Raw genomic sequence first — 18,093 nt, forward strand, 5'->3', positions numbered from 1 at the left:
AGAGTGTCCAGTCTATAATCGTCTCTTTATTTTCTATCCCTGTAGACATGTCTATTATTCTCCTCTAGACTTCCTCTGGGTTCTCCACATCTTCCAAACGTGGGTCCAGGGCCCTTAAAGATAATAGCTGCAATGATAAGGGCACTTTGGGTTAAAACGCAAATACCCAATTTAAAGTAACACACAGAAAAGGGAGAGGCAGATTTATTGGCTCATGTAATTGAAAAACCAAGGTGGATCTGGCCTGCAGGAATGGCTGGATCTAGGAGTTCAAAAGAGAGGCAGGCAAGATAGCCACTGGAACTTAGGAACCAGTGGAAAGACAGTCATCCTCCATAGTCTTTGCTGAAAGTCACAGGAATGCCCTTGGAGTCATGAGCCCATGCTGGAACCAATGTCTGTGGCCAGAGAGATGGCCATCTGTCTACCCCCATGGCGTGTGGGAGACACTGGATCAGCATACTCGCAGGAATGGGTGTTGCTACAGGAGAAGGGAGTTCTGTTAAAGCTGCAAGGGATGCTGGGTAGATAAACTGTTCACTTGCACGCTATGTCTCTGTTAGATTCTTAGCGTTGCTCTTCCCTGTCGCTTTCACTGGCACTATCTATTCACATTCATCACAGTCCTCCAAGAAAGGGCAACCTATGGACAACCACTCCATTTCATAGCAGGGGAAGCAGAGGCTCAGAAACCGAAACAAGCTGCCCAGTGATAGCAGAACTAGGTTGATGGGTCTGATCTCCAGCTGCCCGGCTCAGTGTAGGCGACACTGGCCCCCGTCCAGAGAATACGGTCTAGGACAAAGGCAGGAAAAAGATCACAGCCTACTCTGGACACATTGTGCCATCTGGTTATTATGGACATAAGCTGTTACAAGTCAGAACTCACTTCTAATCAGCTCATTATAACATCCTGAATGTTCCTGGTTTCTCTTCTAAATCCCATGTCAGTCATCATTTTTCCCTGCATACCTGAGGGGAGGCAGGAGGGAGAGGAAGAAGTGAAAAAGGCAGAACCTCCTCTATATTCCTACTTACCATGGGGCAACATTGAATCTCTGCCAATGTCAACTTCCCTTATAAGGATTTCCCTAGAAGGGGATGCATTCCAGCATCCAAGGCTGCCCAAGAGGCTTGATGTGAGGCCTCGCTGGCTGGGTGAGCCCTGGGCCATACAGGCCGACCCTCTGCAGAGAAATGACTACTCCTAGGGTGCCACTGCCCAGCTGCACTCACTGCAGGAAGCACGGAAGCCCACCACTTCAGGAACCCACTAGCTCCAGACTGAGGAGGCTGCAGGAAGGCAGGACAGGTCCAACCTCTAGCAGGCTCAGTGGAAGCAGTCCACTCCAGCAGAGGAAAATGGAAAGTCAGTAGTTGAGAGCCGAAGCTCTGGCTGCAGACTACCTTGGCTCAAAGCCTGGCTCCACCATTCACTGCTTGTGTGCCTCTAGCAAGCAACCTAAGCCTCTGTGCCTCAGTTTACTCACCTGTACACAGAGGATAACAGTGGTCCCTAGACTTCATAGGGTTGTCATATGGCTGGGAGGAGTGATGGCCAGCATCCAGCAGAGGTTGCTACATGCCCAAATAAAACATCAAGTTGTACCTACCACCTCAAGATCACAAAATGGCTGCTAAAGTTCCAGACATCCAAAACCACACACCAGTCTCCCCTGCTGGAATGAAGAAGAAGGGGCAATACTCACAAACTATACCTATATCAATATCTAAAAAAAAAGCTTCCCAGAATCACTCCAAAAGATTCCTCTTCACCTGCCATGTCGTGTGCCACCACCAGCTGCAAGGGAAGCTGGGAAACCAAGACCTCACTTTTTCAGCCTCTCAAGTAGAGGGCAGGGTTAAGAAAAGGCGTTGGGAATACGGTCTGCCATGGGGGCTAATCATAAAAATAAGTGACATTTATTGAGCACTTGCTATGGTTTCTCTTCTCTAAGCATTTCTGCAAGCACATTGCATATATTATCTAACTTCCTCCTCCCAATGACCCCGTGAGGTAGGTACTATTATTCCCACTATTCAAATCTAGGAATTGGAGCCCAGAGAAGTTGTGTTGCTTGCCCAAGATCACACAGAACACTGAGGGCAACAGGATTTGAACTCAGGCCAACTGTAGAGAGAGCCCAGGCCCTTGGGCTGGAGGGCATCACCTCCATGATGGTAGCAGCCGCTGTCAACAGATGTTTACAGATACTCTGATGTGCACATGCTTACATTTGGCACAAAAAGGAGCAAGCACCCAGGGGCCAGGGAAGAAGACCCCCACCTACACACAGCCCTGGAAACTCCAAGAGGGCAAGGAATACCCAGAGCCCCTGACCTCTGTCCCCAATTCATCAACCTGGAAGGACTTCATGTCCCACCCAGTGTCACCTTGGAGGAAAGTCCTGCTGCTGGCGCTCCACCCTCCAGCCTTCCCTCTGTTATTACTCACCTAGAGGAAGGATCACCAAGCACTTCCGTCATTCGTGGCTTGGGCAGTCAGTCGTGGGCTAGAAACAGTCGACCACCAGCCCAGCTGAGACTCTGACTTCCCCTCTGGGCACTGGGAGGTGGTTGCCAGTCCAGGCTGATGCAGAGGACACCAGGCCCACCACTCAGGAGTGACTGACCGGAGGGCTCCCTGCCAACCTCCCACTAGTGATTTCCATGTCTAGGGCTGCAAATACACCTGGAAAACAAAATTGCTAGTGCCAGGCCTATCTTTTGGTGGGAGGGGTTTGGTGCTCACGCTTCTGATGTTACATCCATTTGTCACTACATTTGTGTGTTTGCTTAAAGAGTTAACGTATGGTAAATGTAAACATTAAAATTACACAGCCATTTGTATTACCTTGTGTTGCTAGAGCTGCATTTTTTAGTTTCCTGGGAGTCTTTTAATTTGGAAATAGCCAGGCCTCCCTTAATCTCAAAGAGGCTCTGCCTAACGCCCACCTGTGGAGAAGTTCATAAGCTGCGTTTCTTCCTGCTCCAGAAGATACCTGGAAGGTGCATGAGCCTAACGCTGGGTCCCAACCCTGGCCGGGGAGCTTGAAGGAACAAAATCAGTACATCCCCGCTGTCCATATGATGTTTCCCAGGGTGTGGCACGATGAGGGGGTGCTCCTCCTTCGTGGTATTCTTCCTCAAACCCCTAATCCCATTCTCATCACAAGAAAACATCAGACAAGCCAAACTTGAAAGACGATCTACAAGTACCTGGCCAGTGCCCTTCCAAAGTGTCAAGGTCATGAAAAACAAGGGACGTCTGAGGAGCTGTCCTAGAGCAGGGACTAAGGAGACGTGACAAATGAATGTAAAGTACGTCCTAGACTGGATCCTGGGACGTGGCGAGGACATTCGTGAGGAAATTGATGAAACTGGAATAGTTTAGTTGATGGTATTGTACTAATGTTAATTCTTAGTGTTAATAAAGGTTACCCTGGTTATGTAAGGTGTTAACATTGGGGAGAGCTAGGTGAACGCTATATGGGTATCCTCTGGGTACTATCTTTACAACCTACTGTAAATCTAAAGTTATTTCAAAATAAAAAGTTTTAAAAAATTGTTTTAAGTGCCTGGCCCTCATTCAAACCAAGTTAATCAGAATCTTGGGCATTCAGAGCTCTCCCGGTGATCCCGATGTGCAGGTAGAGTTGAGACCTATAGACCAGAGATTTCAACCGTGAGTGTGTACATCAGAATTCCCTAGAGGGCTCATTAAAACAGACTGGTGGGTCCCACCCCCAGAGTTTCTGCTTCGGCAGATCTGGAGTGGGGTCTGAGACCTGCATTTCTAACCAGCTCCTGGGTTACACTGATGCTGCCTGTCCCAGGGCCACACCTTGAGAACCACTGATCAGAGCCTTGCAACTCAAAGCATCACCCTCAGACAAGCAGCATCAGCATCCCCCGGGAGCTGGTTAGAAATGCTGAACCTCAGGCCCCACGCACACCCACTGAGGCAGAACCTGTGTTTTAACATTAGCCTAGGTTACTTGTGTATACAGGGAAGTTTGGAAAGCACTGCTCAGGAAGGAGGGATGAGGAAATGGGAGCTGAAATGTCAGGGGTCAGGGGGCTATGGACACCCATCGCTTCACCACTTCACCAGCCTGGACTTCCCTTTACACACGGGAGAGAGAAAAACAGGAAGAAACACCAGAGGCTCTTTGCTATCGCTAAGCCAAAGGCAGAACTGGGCAGAAAGAGCGCTTCCTGTCCCTTGCAGTGCTGGCCAGGGGCACGGTGACCTGGCTAGCAGAGGAGCTAGCCGATGACGGGGGCTGAGGCAGCCTCCAGAGAAGTCGAGTAAACCGGGCCAGGAGGCACTGGCTGTAGGAACACGGACATCACAGCCCAAGGTTTAATATTTACTCTGCTGAGGGTCCCTCATCCTTCCTTCAGAAAAGGGGAGAGCAGCTTTGTAATAAGCTTTACTCCACAGGAGGGAAGGAGGGAGGGAGGGAGGAAGGAAAGGAGGTAAGAGCAGAGCCTTTCTGAACAAATGGGTTTTTACCAAAATATTTGCAGACTTAAGGCTTAGGAGACGGGGCCTCCCCAGTCCCCCTTGGCCAGTTACAAACAGCAGCAGCACCAGGTCGCCGGGCATTCAAGGCCTCTCACCCCCGATCCAGCCCAGCAAACATCACCCCCAGCAGGCCAGGCTGCCAGGAACTCTCTGAGACCCTGTTCATCCTGTCTATTCAGATCTTGCCCAGTCACCAGTTCCCAGCTCAGACCCTAGCTCCGCCTGGCCACACCCTGAGACTGCTGAAGCCCCAGTGTCCCTCGGCAAGGCTCCATCCCGCCCTTCTCACATTTGCTTACACTGAGGATAATTCCAAACCTCCAAAGCACTGCCCCTGAGGATCTGTGCCGCTTGGAGCCACACTCATTTTCTGAGATGTCATCAGAAGTCCCTACAGCCGTGAAGTGGTGGAGGACGGGAGCACCTAGCAGCCCACGATGCTGAGAGTGACCATCGCTGATCCCGGGAGTGGGCTCAGAACACGGCAGAAATTAACCTGACAATCAAACAAGGCAGTGTTCCTAGCAGAGGGAGACTGGCATGTGCAGCTTCTTTTTCAATACACAGGTTTCAACTCCCTTGAAAATAGTGAAGCATTCTGAGAGTCTAAATATTTGCGTGTTTATTGAGCACTTACTACAAACCAGGACATCCGCACTTCCTATGAGCTGGGTGCATACTCGAGAAGCCAAATGGGCCATCGAGTTGGAATTCTCCTCAGGTGGATGAGAAGAGGGAAGGGGAACTATAGCCATGTTGCCCAAATCAAAGAAGCCAACACCTAAATTGAGTAAGGATCCAAGGGTTAAAAGAGAAGGTGCTCTTCAAAGTAAGCTGGTGCTGACTTCCTGACACACTGTAACTGCTGGGAGAAGAAAGCCGCAGGATTTTACTGGAAGCACCAAACCCAAATCAGTGTATGGAAGTTCCACAGCACAGAAGGGAGCAGGGCAAAGGTCCCACGTATAAACTCACGTGCACACTCTCTGAGCTGCAGAACAGAGATCCTGAGATGGATCCACCAGAGGTGGCTCCACCTGGCAGAGCAGAAGGCACAGACCAGTGGTCAGTCGATAAAGACGCACCTCAGGCCAAGTACACAGGATGACGAGACACCAGAGTGATTGTTATACAGTGAAGACTCTGCCTGGTCTTTGTTGCTTTGTCTGCTCCTGGGAGACGACCTCTCAATCCTTGGACTTTCTTAGTGATGGGAGTACCTCTGTTATTCATGGTGTGCCCCCTGGATCACACCTGAGCTTATGCTAAATGACTCAGGATGGGGTTGATAGCAGCCCCACCTTCTCCAGGGAGGGAAGGGGGCCTGGAGATTGTGTTCAGTCACGTGGTCAATGATTCAATCAATCGTGCTTATATAATGAAACCCTGATAAAAACTCTGGACACTGAAGCTTAACGAACGCATTTCTGTGCCAAGAGGTTCCCTTCACAGCAAGAACCCAGAAGCTCTGCATTTGGGATCCTCCCAGACCTCACCCTGTGTGTCTCTTCATTTGCCTGGTCACAAGTGTAGTGCTTTCCTGAGTTCTGTGAGTCATTCAGCAAATTATCAAATCTAAAGGGGTTGTGGGAACCCCCAAATTTGTAGTCAGTTGGTCAAAAGTGTAGATGGCCTAGGGACCCCTAAACCTGCAACTTGTGTCTGAAGTGAGGGCAGTCTTATGGGAACTATGTGCTTAAGGGAACAGAGTCTGTACTAGCTCTAGGTGGTCAGCATCAGAATTGCACTGCAGTATCACAGTGGTCCAGGTCCATCCTGTCTTAGGCCCGAGGAACATGCAGGACTCGGTCTGCACTTCCAGAACTTTTTGTCTCCTTCACCCATCCACTCCCCCACTTCCACTGAAAACCCAACTTTCTCTGAAGTCAGGGTGTTAGAGTCACAATTCCACTGAAAACCCAACTTTCTCTAAGTCAGGGTGTTAGAGTCACAATTCAGGCACATATGACAGCTCACGGAGCAGGCGTAATCCATATCTCCAGCACTGTGGAATAAAAAGCAAAGCATGGACCCTCATTCAGCAGCTGAGTGACTTCAAGCAAATTACTAAACTTCTCTGAGCCTCAGTTCCCATCTCTGTGAGATGAGGCTAATGACCCCTCGCCCTCATAGAGCTGATGAGACAAGTCAAGATGTAACTTATTTACAAAGAACCTAGCGTGTTCTCTCACACGTGGAAGGCACTCAGTAAACACTGACCCCTCCTATTTTCAAACTGCTCTGTACCCCAAGCTCTCCCAGCCTCTCAGCTCTCTCTGGATAACTGTTCTGGCAACATGCTGATGTCTTAGATCCCAAGGCAGCAGGAAGCCAACCATTAAACCCAAAGTGAAAAGCGAGTAACCATTACCTTGAACAAAAAGGACATTTATATTTACTTCAGTGGCTATAAAAGACACCATAAATGTAATATGCAGCGTGCGTCCTCGTGACTCATAACAGATCCTGCAAATTATTCTCTCAGGTCTCAGGGTGCAACCAACTGGTCACTAAGAACAATTAATTCTTTCAGGAAATAAAGGGATTGCGAATCATCTCTGGTCAGTGAAAAATCTGCTTCTTGTGTTATAAATAAAGAGAACGGAAAATGAGACTTAAATTTAGGGTTTTTTCTGCCCTCATGGATGCAGTGAAGTAAGATTGGAGAGATTTAAACACAATTACTCTCTGTGAGCCTGGGTGCTCGGTGAGAGCTAGGATCTGCCATATCTGGGGTCTTGGGGATCTGGAGACCACACCAACACAGGAGTTTGCGGGTGTCCCCAAAACAGGACCAGATGATCGAGTGGGGGGGGGGCAGGCTAGCAACAGGCAATAAGGTAGAAGCAGAGTCCAGACAGGCGACAAAGAGGTTTCAGAGTGGAAGCCCAGCCACGGTGACTGAACTTTAGACTACAGTCTCCAGGACTGGGGGTATCAAATGATGAATCCAAGGGCTAAGTCAGAAGCCAACTGGTAGAACAAGGCAGGTGCCAGGTCACAGGGAATGAGGTGAGAAACCGGGGGAACCAAAGTCAGAGGTTTCAGCTGAGCCTCCGAGTTCCTGGCCTTGGGCTTCCTAACCACTCCAACCAAGGTCTCAGTCTTAGAAAGTGAGAGATACATACAAGAATCAGAAAGCTGCCGCACAGTGGAAGGATGGAAGGATTTCAGAGCCAGGAAGCCGAGCAGATCACAATGTCGCACGGCATCCAGACCCACTCCTACCTAGTGGCCAAAGTGGATTCACTCCCAACCTGGAATAAAAATCCCACTGACCAAGCTCTGCTCTGCAACCCTGAAGGGGTTTTTATTGAATCACAGTACAGAAAACACCAAAGGGTCACCACGACAGCAGTGAACTCACAGCTGCCACAGAGGCTGGCGTGGGCGCCAAGCCACCTCGCTAAGGTCGGCACCTCTGGGGGGCGACAGCGCAAGGAGAGGAAACTGTTCTCCAGTTCAGAGACCACGCTCCCTTCCAGCAAAATCGAACTTCCTGCAAGTTAAATGTGCCCTCAGTGGGATTCATGGTCCATCCTGATAACAGGAAGGGTTAACGGAAGAGGGGGGGCATCCAACCCAATGGCCCACAGGGGGAGCGGGAAAGCAGACTGCCGTGCCTTCTCCCTGGATACAGAGAGAAAGGAACCTATCACACGGCACAGCTTGGGGGTCCCAAGACAAGGGCTCCAAAGGAGAGGAATTTCAGAGGTGGAGCACAACGGTGCCATGGACAGAGACCGTGGGGCTCCAGGCCACCAGCTGGCAGAATCGGGGCAAGCGCGTAGAGACATGATGGAAGAGTGAGGAGTGAAAAGACCCCTTGGCCACCAAAAGGTCACACCGGGAAGGGAACAGTAAGTCCACTCAGTGTGGAGCAGGCAACAGCCAGCAGAGCAGGGCCAACACCCAGCTGGCCAGCCTCAGCCCCTTCACACGCAGAACGAGTTCATGAAGGTTGATCTGCCATAAGTTGAAGGCCTCACTGAAAGAGATCTGGGTCCTTCTGAAGAATGAATGGGTATTCTTCTTCTTGTGCCTGCAGGAGGGGCAGGAAGGAAGGAGAGAACAGGAGATAAAGAGGTAAGAAGTACTCAGTATCATTAGAACAATGGAAGATGGTGGCTTTGCCAACTCACCAGCCCCCTGCCCCAGTGGACAACTCCTGGTTACGATCAGACCACAGCCCAGTCAGGGACCTGAGGAACTCAGCTATTCCAAAGGCATCTTCCAGGTAAGTGGGGTCAGCAAAAGCAGTTGTTTCACAGCGTATCAAAGGTTTAGTGAACCCAGTGGGTAGCACGTTCCAATGTTTCCCTTTTTCCAAAAGTATAGTTAATATTTATCAAATCAGAATCCCCCAAACCCAAAGGTAAAACCTTCCCCAAACTTTCTGAGGGTGAGAATCACTTGGAAACCTAATCAAGGTAGTCCTGGGAGGCTGGGGCCACTGTGGATTCAGCCCAGCTCAATCTCTTCTGCACCAACGAAAGGACATGATGAAAATTGGTGTTTATGATGACCACCTATTCCAGACTTGTGTCTTGTTTTTTTTGGCTGTGCCGTGTGGCTTGCGGGATCTTAGTTCCCCGACAAGGGATTGAACCTGGGTGCTGGCAGTGAAAGCACCCAGTCCTAACCACTGGACTGCTCCGGGAACTCCCGAGACTTTGTTTCCTGAACCTCAGAGGAAGAATAAATCATGTTCGGCCCTTTCTGTATACAGTCTATCTTCCTGTAATCTAACTCAGTATTTGATAATGGGTACATGATGTATGTGGTCAACACTCCCTTCACCCATTTACCAGAATGACCCATTCACTGCCTAGAATAGATGGGCTCGGAGCTGACCACAGTCCAGGCCTGCCTTCTCAGGTGAGAACATTCAGCCAGAGCATAGGCCTTCCTGTGTATTTGCTACTGTCAGCTAGGAGAGCCTAGAACCCTCTTTCCTCTGTCACTACCCCCCTGAGGAAGCACCCTTTCCTTCCTCATCAACACCTCAAGGATGCTGAGACATCTAAAAAGACCTGAGATTCGAGATGGCCTGCTGGTGACACCCTCTTGAGTCACAGCCACACCTGCAGGGAAAAGAACACTGGCCTCACTGCCTGGCCAATGCTGGGGACACAGTCCCGGGACCAGCTGGAGATGGGATGCGAACCCGGGCATCCCGATCCCAAGTCCGGGGGATGCTTGGATGGGACTGAGATTTTCCGAAGACACTGTAAACTTTACTAAGGGTAAGAATCACCTGCAAAGCTTGCCCAGGAGGGTGAGGTCCTAGAATCCACAATTTTAACAAGTAGAGGTGGCTCTCTGGACCACCTCAAAACACAGCCCCGAGGCATCAGCCAGGTCACTGGAGCTGTGTTCTGCCCCTAACTTCCTGCAGGGAGAGCTGGAGACTGGGGAGCTCAGGCATGGCCCTGGGGACTGGTGGGAAAACTGGAGGTGTGCAGACCCCTGGGGCTGGCGGGGAGCTAGAGGGGAGGAGCGGCCGGAGCTCACACTCACGCGGCCAGCGCCTTGACGCAGCAACGCGACATGTTGAGGAAGGAGGTGGCGCTGGCGCGGGTGCCCAGGGCGGCCTCGATGCCCCGCAGCAGGTCGTTGGTCTTGAAGATGAGCAGCATCTGACGCGGCACGAGGTTGAGAAGGTGGCTGATCTGGGGAAGGTAGTTGGCCGCATTGTTGCGGATCTCTGAGTCCTGAAGCAGAGACAGGAGGACAAACAGACGGCTGGCATGGGAAGTGGGGCCCCGGGTGGCGGGCTGTCCGGGCAGCCTGTGACCTGAGGGGCTGCAAGGAAGCTCCGGGAGGGAGCGTCTAGCACAGCTGCCTCAGCAGCACTGGGAATCCTCCCCAGAGGGAAGCCTAGCCCAAGGGGCTTTGTAGCCGGGCAAACCTGGATGGGACAACTCACCCAACTTCTAGCCAAGCACCGAACGCGGTACAGGAGCAGAAGCACATCAGCAGGAACCAGGCCACATTTCTGCTGCCTCTGCCATCCTAGCTCCTGGCAGCCAAGGTCACCCATACCCAGCCCCCAAGCCCCCAAGCCCACACTGACTGGGCAGGAAGTCTACCTCCCCGACCAACCATTTGATGAGTCCAGACTCTCAGCCCGGGGTCCACCCTTGTGTTCTTTTCTAAGGCTTCTTCGCTGGCCACCAATTTCAGGCCAGGCCTGGAAGGAGCCTTGGAAGCTGGTGCTTCTGAGTCACATCCCCCATCTCTCCTGCCAAGCCCAGGCTGGTGCAGTTGAGAGGTCTGAGCTGCTGACCCCAAACCCAAACCCAAAGTCCTCCCCCATACCCTGCCTGGCCCCGCACCCCACCAGACCTGCCCACCTGGCCACCGCTTATCACTGTCCTCCACGCTGGAGCCAGCATCAGCCCGCCCACTGCCCGGGGTCCTCCTGTCCCCAGAGCAGGATTCAGGGCTGCCCTTGCCCCATCCTGGTGGGTAAGTTTGGGGTCTGGCTTCCCAGCCTTCCCCGTCCCTGAGCTCTGCATGGTTCTGGGCAGATAACTGCCTCTAGCCAGAGTCCTGAGTATAGAGTGAGGCTCTGGTCCCTTCTCAGTCTCCAGAGAAACAGTGATGGTGACAACGATGCCAATAGTCCACTCGTACGGCGCATCACTAAGTAAGCCGGGCGCTCTGACAACGCTTGCATGTGTTAACTCACCTAATCGCACGGCAACCCGAGTAGGCAAGCGTATACCCCCATGTGAGAGGAGGAAACTGAGGCACTGAGAAGTTAAGTAACCTCCCCAAGGTCCGCAGCTAGTAAGAGGTGAGTCAGAAGTCAAACCCAGGCCGTGCAGCTCCCAAGCCCACACCCTCACCACTACACTGCCTGTCATCTCACAGAGGACTGTGTGACCCAATGTCCTCCCCAAAAAACTGGGCATGTTAACACCGTCTGTGCCCACCTCCCAGCGGAACCCAGAGGGTCATCAGGGATAAGGTACGGGGAGGCGCGTGGGGCCCGTCAAAGTCACCCCAAGGGGCCCAGCAATGCTGCCAAGCGCTTCACCCTGCCCAGCCGCCTTCTGCAGCAGGAGCAGAGCTCTCCGCTCTTTCAGCAGCACGCGTGCGCCGCTGACAACTGAGCCGCTGTGAAACCTGAAATGTCCCCCAGGCAGGAGCTATCAGACTGGAACATCTCAACACGAGCCAGACACCAAGAGGCTGTCTGCCTCCCCGCCACCTCCCCGCACAGCTGCAGGTCGCCCTGCTTGCGGGGGCTAAGGGCAGATCAAGGCCCCGCTCACCAGACCCCCTCTCAGCCCAAACGGAAGGCCCTGTGTCCACCCAGGCTACCCCGAGGGGCTCTTTCTCAGAGCAGCACAGCCGTCAAGCTTGGAACCTGCTGGATGTCTACCCGCTTGCAAAAACAAAACTCTAACTTAGTTAATAAAACCAGATATCATTCACTGAGAACCTACTGTGTGCCACGCAATCTTGTCCGTCCCTGTGGCTTTGATACCATCTATAGGCTGAAGACTCCCAAACTTATACGTCTCGAGGCTGGATCTCTGAGCACCAGGCTTAACTGCCCACGACACCGCTATCTGGACGCTCAGGAGAACTACTGACCCTCCCACCCCAAACATGTCCTTCCCCAAGTCTTCCTAGGTCAGGAAGTGGTGCCCCTCCACCCCATAACTCACCTCAAAAAGCTACGATGCAACTCTGACTCTCCCCTTTTCCTCCCCTCACGTCCAAGCCGACAGAAAGGCCTCTCACTCTTATGTCCAGAATACACCTTGGCCCCACCTGCTTCTCTCCACCTCCATTAGCAGAGTCTGAGCCCCGTCATCCTTCCACCTGTTCATCTTGCCCCGCTCCAGAGAAATACTTAACATAGCGAGTCTGAGCACATGCTTCTCCTGCTCAAAACCTGTCAAAGCCTCTGCTTTGTCCTGAGAATGAATCTGAAATTCTCCCTGTGTGATACTCTCCCAGCTCAGGCCTCCAAACGCTTCTCAGTCCACCATCCTCCTCACACACTCCAGACCACCCAACCCTGCCCCCTTAATGCATCGCGTGCCCTCTGCCTGGAGTGCTTTCTCCAAGCTCTTCCCGTGGCTGGTGCCTTTCTTGTCCTTCGGGCCTCAGCTTACATGTCAACTCCCCAGCGAGATCTCCTCCACAGCATCCCCCCATCACCCATCATCACGGCACCCTGCTTATTTCCCGCCCGCCCCTCCCCCCAGCACCTCTAACCTGCACTTATTCCATTTACCTGTTTATTCACTTGTTTACTGTCTGTCTTCCTCTACAAGTGCAAATTACATGGAAGTCCTGTCTGTCTGTTCGTCACTGGATCCATAGTCCAGGGTCCAGCAAAAACAAATGTTTATTCAGCGAACAAATTTCAGAAACTATGAGGAGGCATTTTACATGCGTTATCAATAAAGCAGAAACTATCATCCCTATCCAACAAACGAAGGAGATTGTTTTTCTTCTTCTGAGATGATGAGCTGAAAGCTGTGTAAGCCTGGGGTGACTGGTGGTCACCTTTGCCACCAAGTTTGCTGGGGAACGACGTCAACTTGGAGGAAAGCAGAGCCAAGAGATGGCAAGAGGCGGTTGGTGGTTTGCTGACATCGCTGCTGACTCTGGACCCAGCCATTCCTAAAGCCCCCACCACAAGGCAGCTCGCAAGGGAGGACTCTGAGGCTCAGAGAGGTGACCAGAACCATCCAAGGTCATGCCACCAGAAGCAGGCACTGGAACCAGAGCCCAGGTCTTTCTACTGCACAAGCAGGACCCTGTCCCTTGTGGTGAGCGTAAGCCCCTCCCCACATGGACACGGGCAAGTCTGCAAAGGTCTGCAAACTGACAGACCGGGAAGACAGAAGGCAATTCCTTGAGGGATTAAGGAGCCCGGGAGGGAGCTCACCCTGAGCCAGGAAGAACGAGCTACCCGCTAAGCCCCTACTGGAGGGGCAGAGGTGAGTACAAGTACAGGGAGAAGGTGTTCCTAGGATCGGTCTCAGCCCAGACTCCCGATCCAATGGAGGAATGAGCTACAAACAAAAAGACCAAAAGAGCTGTTTCACTAAAAACTCCACAGGAATGAAGGGACAAGCAGCCCTTGAGTACGGCGTGAGGAGTGAAGCCCCCTGCCCAGGAGGGTGCCCTAGAGCAGCCCCACGATGGGGGATGGTGCCCAGCAGGAGACAGCGGGTGGCGCCAGACTTATTCACCAGACAGTCCCTGGGGATTCCCAGAAGTCCTGGGGGAGAACTTGGTGGAAGCCTGAAATCTTATGACAGCAGGTTGTAGTGAAAGTCACAGAGCCTGGATTATACGGTTAACGTGACCTACTTATATTCCAGGTTGATAAGGCCAGGAGGGACACAGTGGGACAGCGTCCCCTTTCCCTCCGTCCATCCAGGCACACTCTTTCTCCCTCCCTCCCTCCTCCTCAACCAGTACCTCTCTAATTCTGCCCCTACTCCATCCCCACAGCACCACCAGTATAGAACCCCAGACCCTGGGTTGGCAGGGCTCCAAACGCCACGCCTGGCCCTGCCCCTTGCATCCGGGACAGGGCAGGACCGGGGCGGGGGGGGGGCACCCACCTCAGTGGCGGTGACTGGAGTTTGGCCAATGCCCCTGTTGACTGAGTCCCACGACCGGGCTGTCAGCATGCAGGTGAACAAGGGGTAGAGGTCCCCGGCTCCCAGGCGCTGGCTGTACTTCTTCACATTCTTCATGTCGGTCCAGATCAGCGACTGCCAGAGGTGGCAGTAATCCAGGCGGAATTCTTCCGTGAGCACCTACAGCGGGGGCAGCATGGCAGGACCTAGGCCCCCTCTCCCCATGAAAGACCTAGTCCCTGGCTGGTGTGACCACTGCAAAGGGGAGTGGAGGGAAACCATGGTTCCTGCACAACGTCTGCTCCTCTCCCACAGTCAGCCATCCTTGAAGGTCCAGGTACAAAGCCACTATTTGGCCAGCCTTGGTCCTGAGTGGCAGAGGCTACCAACAGCCCACCAAAATCTATATTCCCCTCTTCTTCCCACGTCTAAGATCCCCGCCTTCCTCCTAGTTAGATGTAGCCCTCTGCCTGAGCTCTGACCAATGGAATGTGGCAGAAGCTCCACTTGCAGGCCTGGTCCCTGAAAACTTCCCCATGCATGCTCCTCTGAGCCCTTACCCCTGCTGCTGGTGGGCGGCGAGACACCCAAGGAGACCTGGGAGCAACAGCCTCGGTCAGCCCCTGCTTGCAGGCTCCTCCACGCACCCCAGACTGGTGTGTGAGCAGGCAATTAGACATCTGTTGTGTCTGGGCCATCATTCACTTGGGGGCTGTGTCTAACTTAAACTAACATGCCCAACACCCCTGAGCCTTTCAAAGGAAGCCCAGATTTGGGGATGTGGGATCAGGGCTCTGAGGCGAGAAGCAGGAGACCACCAGGGAAACCTCCCCAGGAGCACCTGCCTCATGGAATCAAGCCAGGACCTGGGTCCTGGGATTGACACTGAACTTGTCAGCTTCTAGGCAGGAACACGTGGCTCACTGGAACCGGCTCTGTGTCCCAAGTTCCAGAGGACAGTCAGGACCATCCAACCCCTATCAGTTTCCTGCGCCCTTTCCCATGACATATGACCTCCTCACTGGGGCTGAGTTACCCTTCCCCTTGAAGTCCAGCTCATGTAAGGGCAGCTCACCTCCCAGGGTCTGGCTGGCCTGAGCTTCCCTGGGAAAAAGGTTTTTTTTTTTGCAGCTGAGAAAGCCCATTCACACATCCAGGCACAATCTCATCTACCCCTCACAGGTGCCTCTAAAGGAGGTGTTATCACTCTCACTCTATTAGGAGGAAGCTGAGGCTCGGAGAGCTTGGAGAGCTCCTCTGACCTTGACTTCCACAAGATAACAGCTCTAGGGGTAGGGCTGGGCCCTCTTCAGCTACCTTGCTATCTGCTTCCCATTTCTGTGGCCAGTAGGGGAGTTCAGCGGGCTCTGAGCCCAAGCAGGACCAGACCCTGGGGGGAAAGGGCGCTCCTACCTGGTAAAGCCCATGGTCCAAGAGGACGATCTCCACCTTTCCTGTGCCCGGGCACTTCCGCACCAGCACATTGCCTGGGTGAGGGTCACAGTGCACGAAGCCGTTGACAAAGATCATCTCACTGTACATCTTGCCCAGGTGGCGCGAGATCTGAAAGAGAAGGGAGGTGGGTGGGAGTTGCACCTCATTATCACGTGCCTCAGAGATTTCTCCTCTGGCCCCTCAATCTGGCCACTCTCAAGAGGAAGGCCTGAGCAGTCACGGTGGGAGGGATGGCTTGAGATTGCACCGTTCTTGATAGAAGCTCAACGCTCACCCAGCTTTTCCTAACTTCAGCTGCACATGAGATTCAGCTGGAACTCAGAAATGTTAGGGGTGGTACCCAGGCATCAGTACTATCTTTAAGTGCCCAAGGTGATTTTAATGATGGCAACGTAGGAGAACCACTGCTTCTAGGTTTTCTGAAGACTGTAACACCCACCTCCCACACCTGCCCCTCCAATCTGCCCTGGTTTTTCTCTTCTCTCAGTCCCTCTTCCTTGTTACCCCCAAAGCTGAATATGGGTTGGAAAGCTGGGTGGGGGTAGGGATCACTCTACCTGCCCCTTCTCCAAAGAACAAGGTCAGGGGGCTGAGGACCAGGGATAGATGACCCCCATTACCCTCTGGGGCTGCCTCAGCAGCTCCAGGCCAGTCCCAGGAGTACCCAGAATCACAAGCCCTTCTCCCCTCTCCCTTCAGCCCCTTTCCCTACTCCCTTCCCTGCCACAGCCCAATGCTAATCTGATTTATGATGTCTGCACAGAAGAAATGACACTGGAGAGGCCATTTAAATCATCCTGTCACTGCTGCTCTCCCTGCCGAGGCAGCCTCCTTATCTCTACTCCCTTTTCATTAAAGCTAAAAGCCTCTTCCCAGCTAGGGAACAGCTGCTGAACAGAGCCAGACCCGGACCCACAGATGGTCTGCTGATGGGTTTCCACAGGACAAAGAGATGCTTAACCCAGGAAGCTGGCGCCCTAGGACACACACTGCCCTTGGCATCCCTCAGCCTCGGCTGGACCCCATGTTCACTAACAAACATATCCCAGCTAGAGGAGAGGAGCTGGGGCCCGTGGGATGGGGAACATAGGATTAGGGTCTTAAGATAAAGACTCCTTTCCTTGGTTTACAAAGTCCTGTACAACCAGGCCCAGCCTCCCTCCCTGGTCTCATCTTGTACCACACTGACATTCCAGCCATATTTGCTCTCTTCCTCTTCTCTAATAATCTCTGTGCCTTCCTACCTCAGGGCCTTTGCACATGATATTCCAGGAACATTGCTTCATTTCCCCTTCAGCTGTTTCACTCCTCTCTTCCTTCCCACCCCACTGAGCATCACCTCCCTGGGGAAGCCTTCCCTGACCTCCTAGACTAAATGATGTTCTCCTGCCATACACCCTCACACTTTTCTACCACTAGCACACTCTTTGTATTATTATTTGATTAACAACCATCTAGCCCGCTATCATAAGCTCCTGTATGATAGCAGAACTGGCTCTATTTTGTTAAACAGCTTCATTGAGGTCTAAGTTACATATCATAGACTGGTTCTATTATTCATCCCCTTGCCTGTAACAGGCCAAACATGTGAGTATAGGACTCTGCCTTCAACATGAATGAGACCCTTGACTCTCCATGTTTTTCTGGGATGCTGAGGTTCCGGCCTCTGATGCTTATCCGAACCCCATTAGTCTCCTCTGAATCCCAATCAATGATAATTGGCCTCCAATTAAATCATTAAGAATAAGTCTACTTTAGTAACAGTAGTTGTCATCCTTATTAAAAGCCCTAAAAGTAAGTACAATCATGATCCCCATTTTGCAGATTAGGAACTGAGACTCGTCGAGGTTTAATGTACCCAGAGCTACCTGGCTGGAAAGGGGTGGAGACAGAATTCAAACCAGGTGTGACCCACAGCCTTCCAGTAACCACTATTCTATACTGGCTCACGCCGACTTCTGCACTTCTCAATTGAACTTTGTGACCTTAAAGAAGTTAGTCATACTCTCAACTTCAGCAAAATGAAAATAATAATAGTGCCCCTCTCACGGGCCACTGTCAGGTCAATGAGAGTATCATGGTGCTCGGGACCTAGGAACCTCTCCTAGGTGCCCCTGATTCCTCATAATGCTCCTGGGAGGGTGGCAGACTAGGTTTCATTGTACCTTTCTAAGAAATGATGAAATCAGGGTTAAAGAGGCCATCTAAACTCTTGACACTTAGACTGTCGCCCTGTGCCCTGCTACCACACGCTCCTGACATTTTTCTTGGAGGAAAGCAATACCCAGTACTCAGTGTCTGTGGGCATCAGGAACAGAACTTTACCCCGTGTCATGTTCCCAGACTTAGGCTGAGATGTTGGGTGCCCCAGGGCCACCATTTTCTGTTTCCTGGGAGAGGGGGTCCTGGATGAGCCAGCAGGTCCCCACCTCGGGACCACTGAGAACCCCTTCTGTTAGGCTCTTTGGAGCTTTCCGGAGACGAGCT

The 18,093-nt window shown here is 52.3% G+C and overlaps 1 protein-coding gene across 4 annotated transcripts in view; it reads right to left on the reverse strand.

Moving 5' to 3' along the window:
• Window positions 1-5,721: 5,721 nt before the first annotated feature.
• The window catches only part of ADCK1 (aarF domain containing kinase 1), a 113,010-nt gene continuing 100,638 nt past the window's right edge, over window positions 5,722-18,093 (reverse strand). For 3 of the 4 annotated variants that reach the window (XM_079914847.1, XM_079914845.1, XM_079914846.1), the window contains 4 exons: window positions 15,565-15,714; window positions 14,134-14,331; window positions 10,052-10,245; window positions 5,722-8,573 (listed from right to left, as the gene is read on the reverse strand). In XM_079914847.1, the coding sequence (XP_079770973.1) occupies window positions 8,402-8,573; window positions 10,052-10,245; window positions 14,134-14,331; window positions 15,565-15,714 (714 nt within the window). In that variant the 3' untranslated portion in view covers window positions 5,722-8,401. Of the gene's footprint in view, window positions 8,574-9,937; window positions 10,246-14,133; window positions 14,332-15,564; window positions 15,715-18,093 lie in introns of those variants that run through there. The other variant, XM_079914848.1, reaches the window with a different exon arrangement.

Source organism: Stenella coeruleoalba (assembly GCF_951394435.1).
Source record: "Stenella coeruleoalba genome assembly, chromosome: 2".
NCBI lineage: Eukaryota > Metazoa > Chordata > Mammalia > Artiodactyla > Delphinidae > Stenella > Stenella coeruleoalba.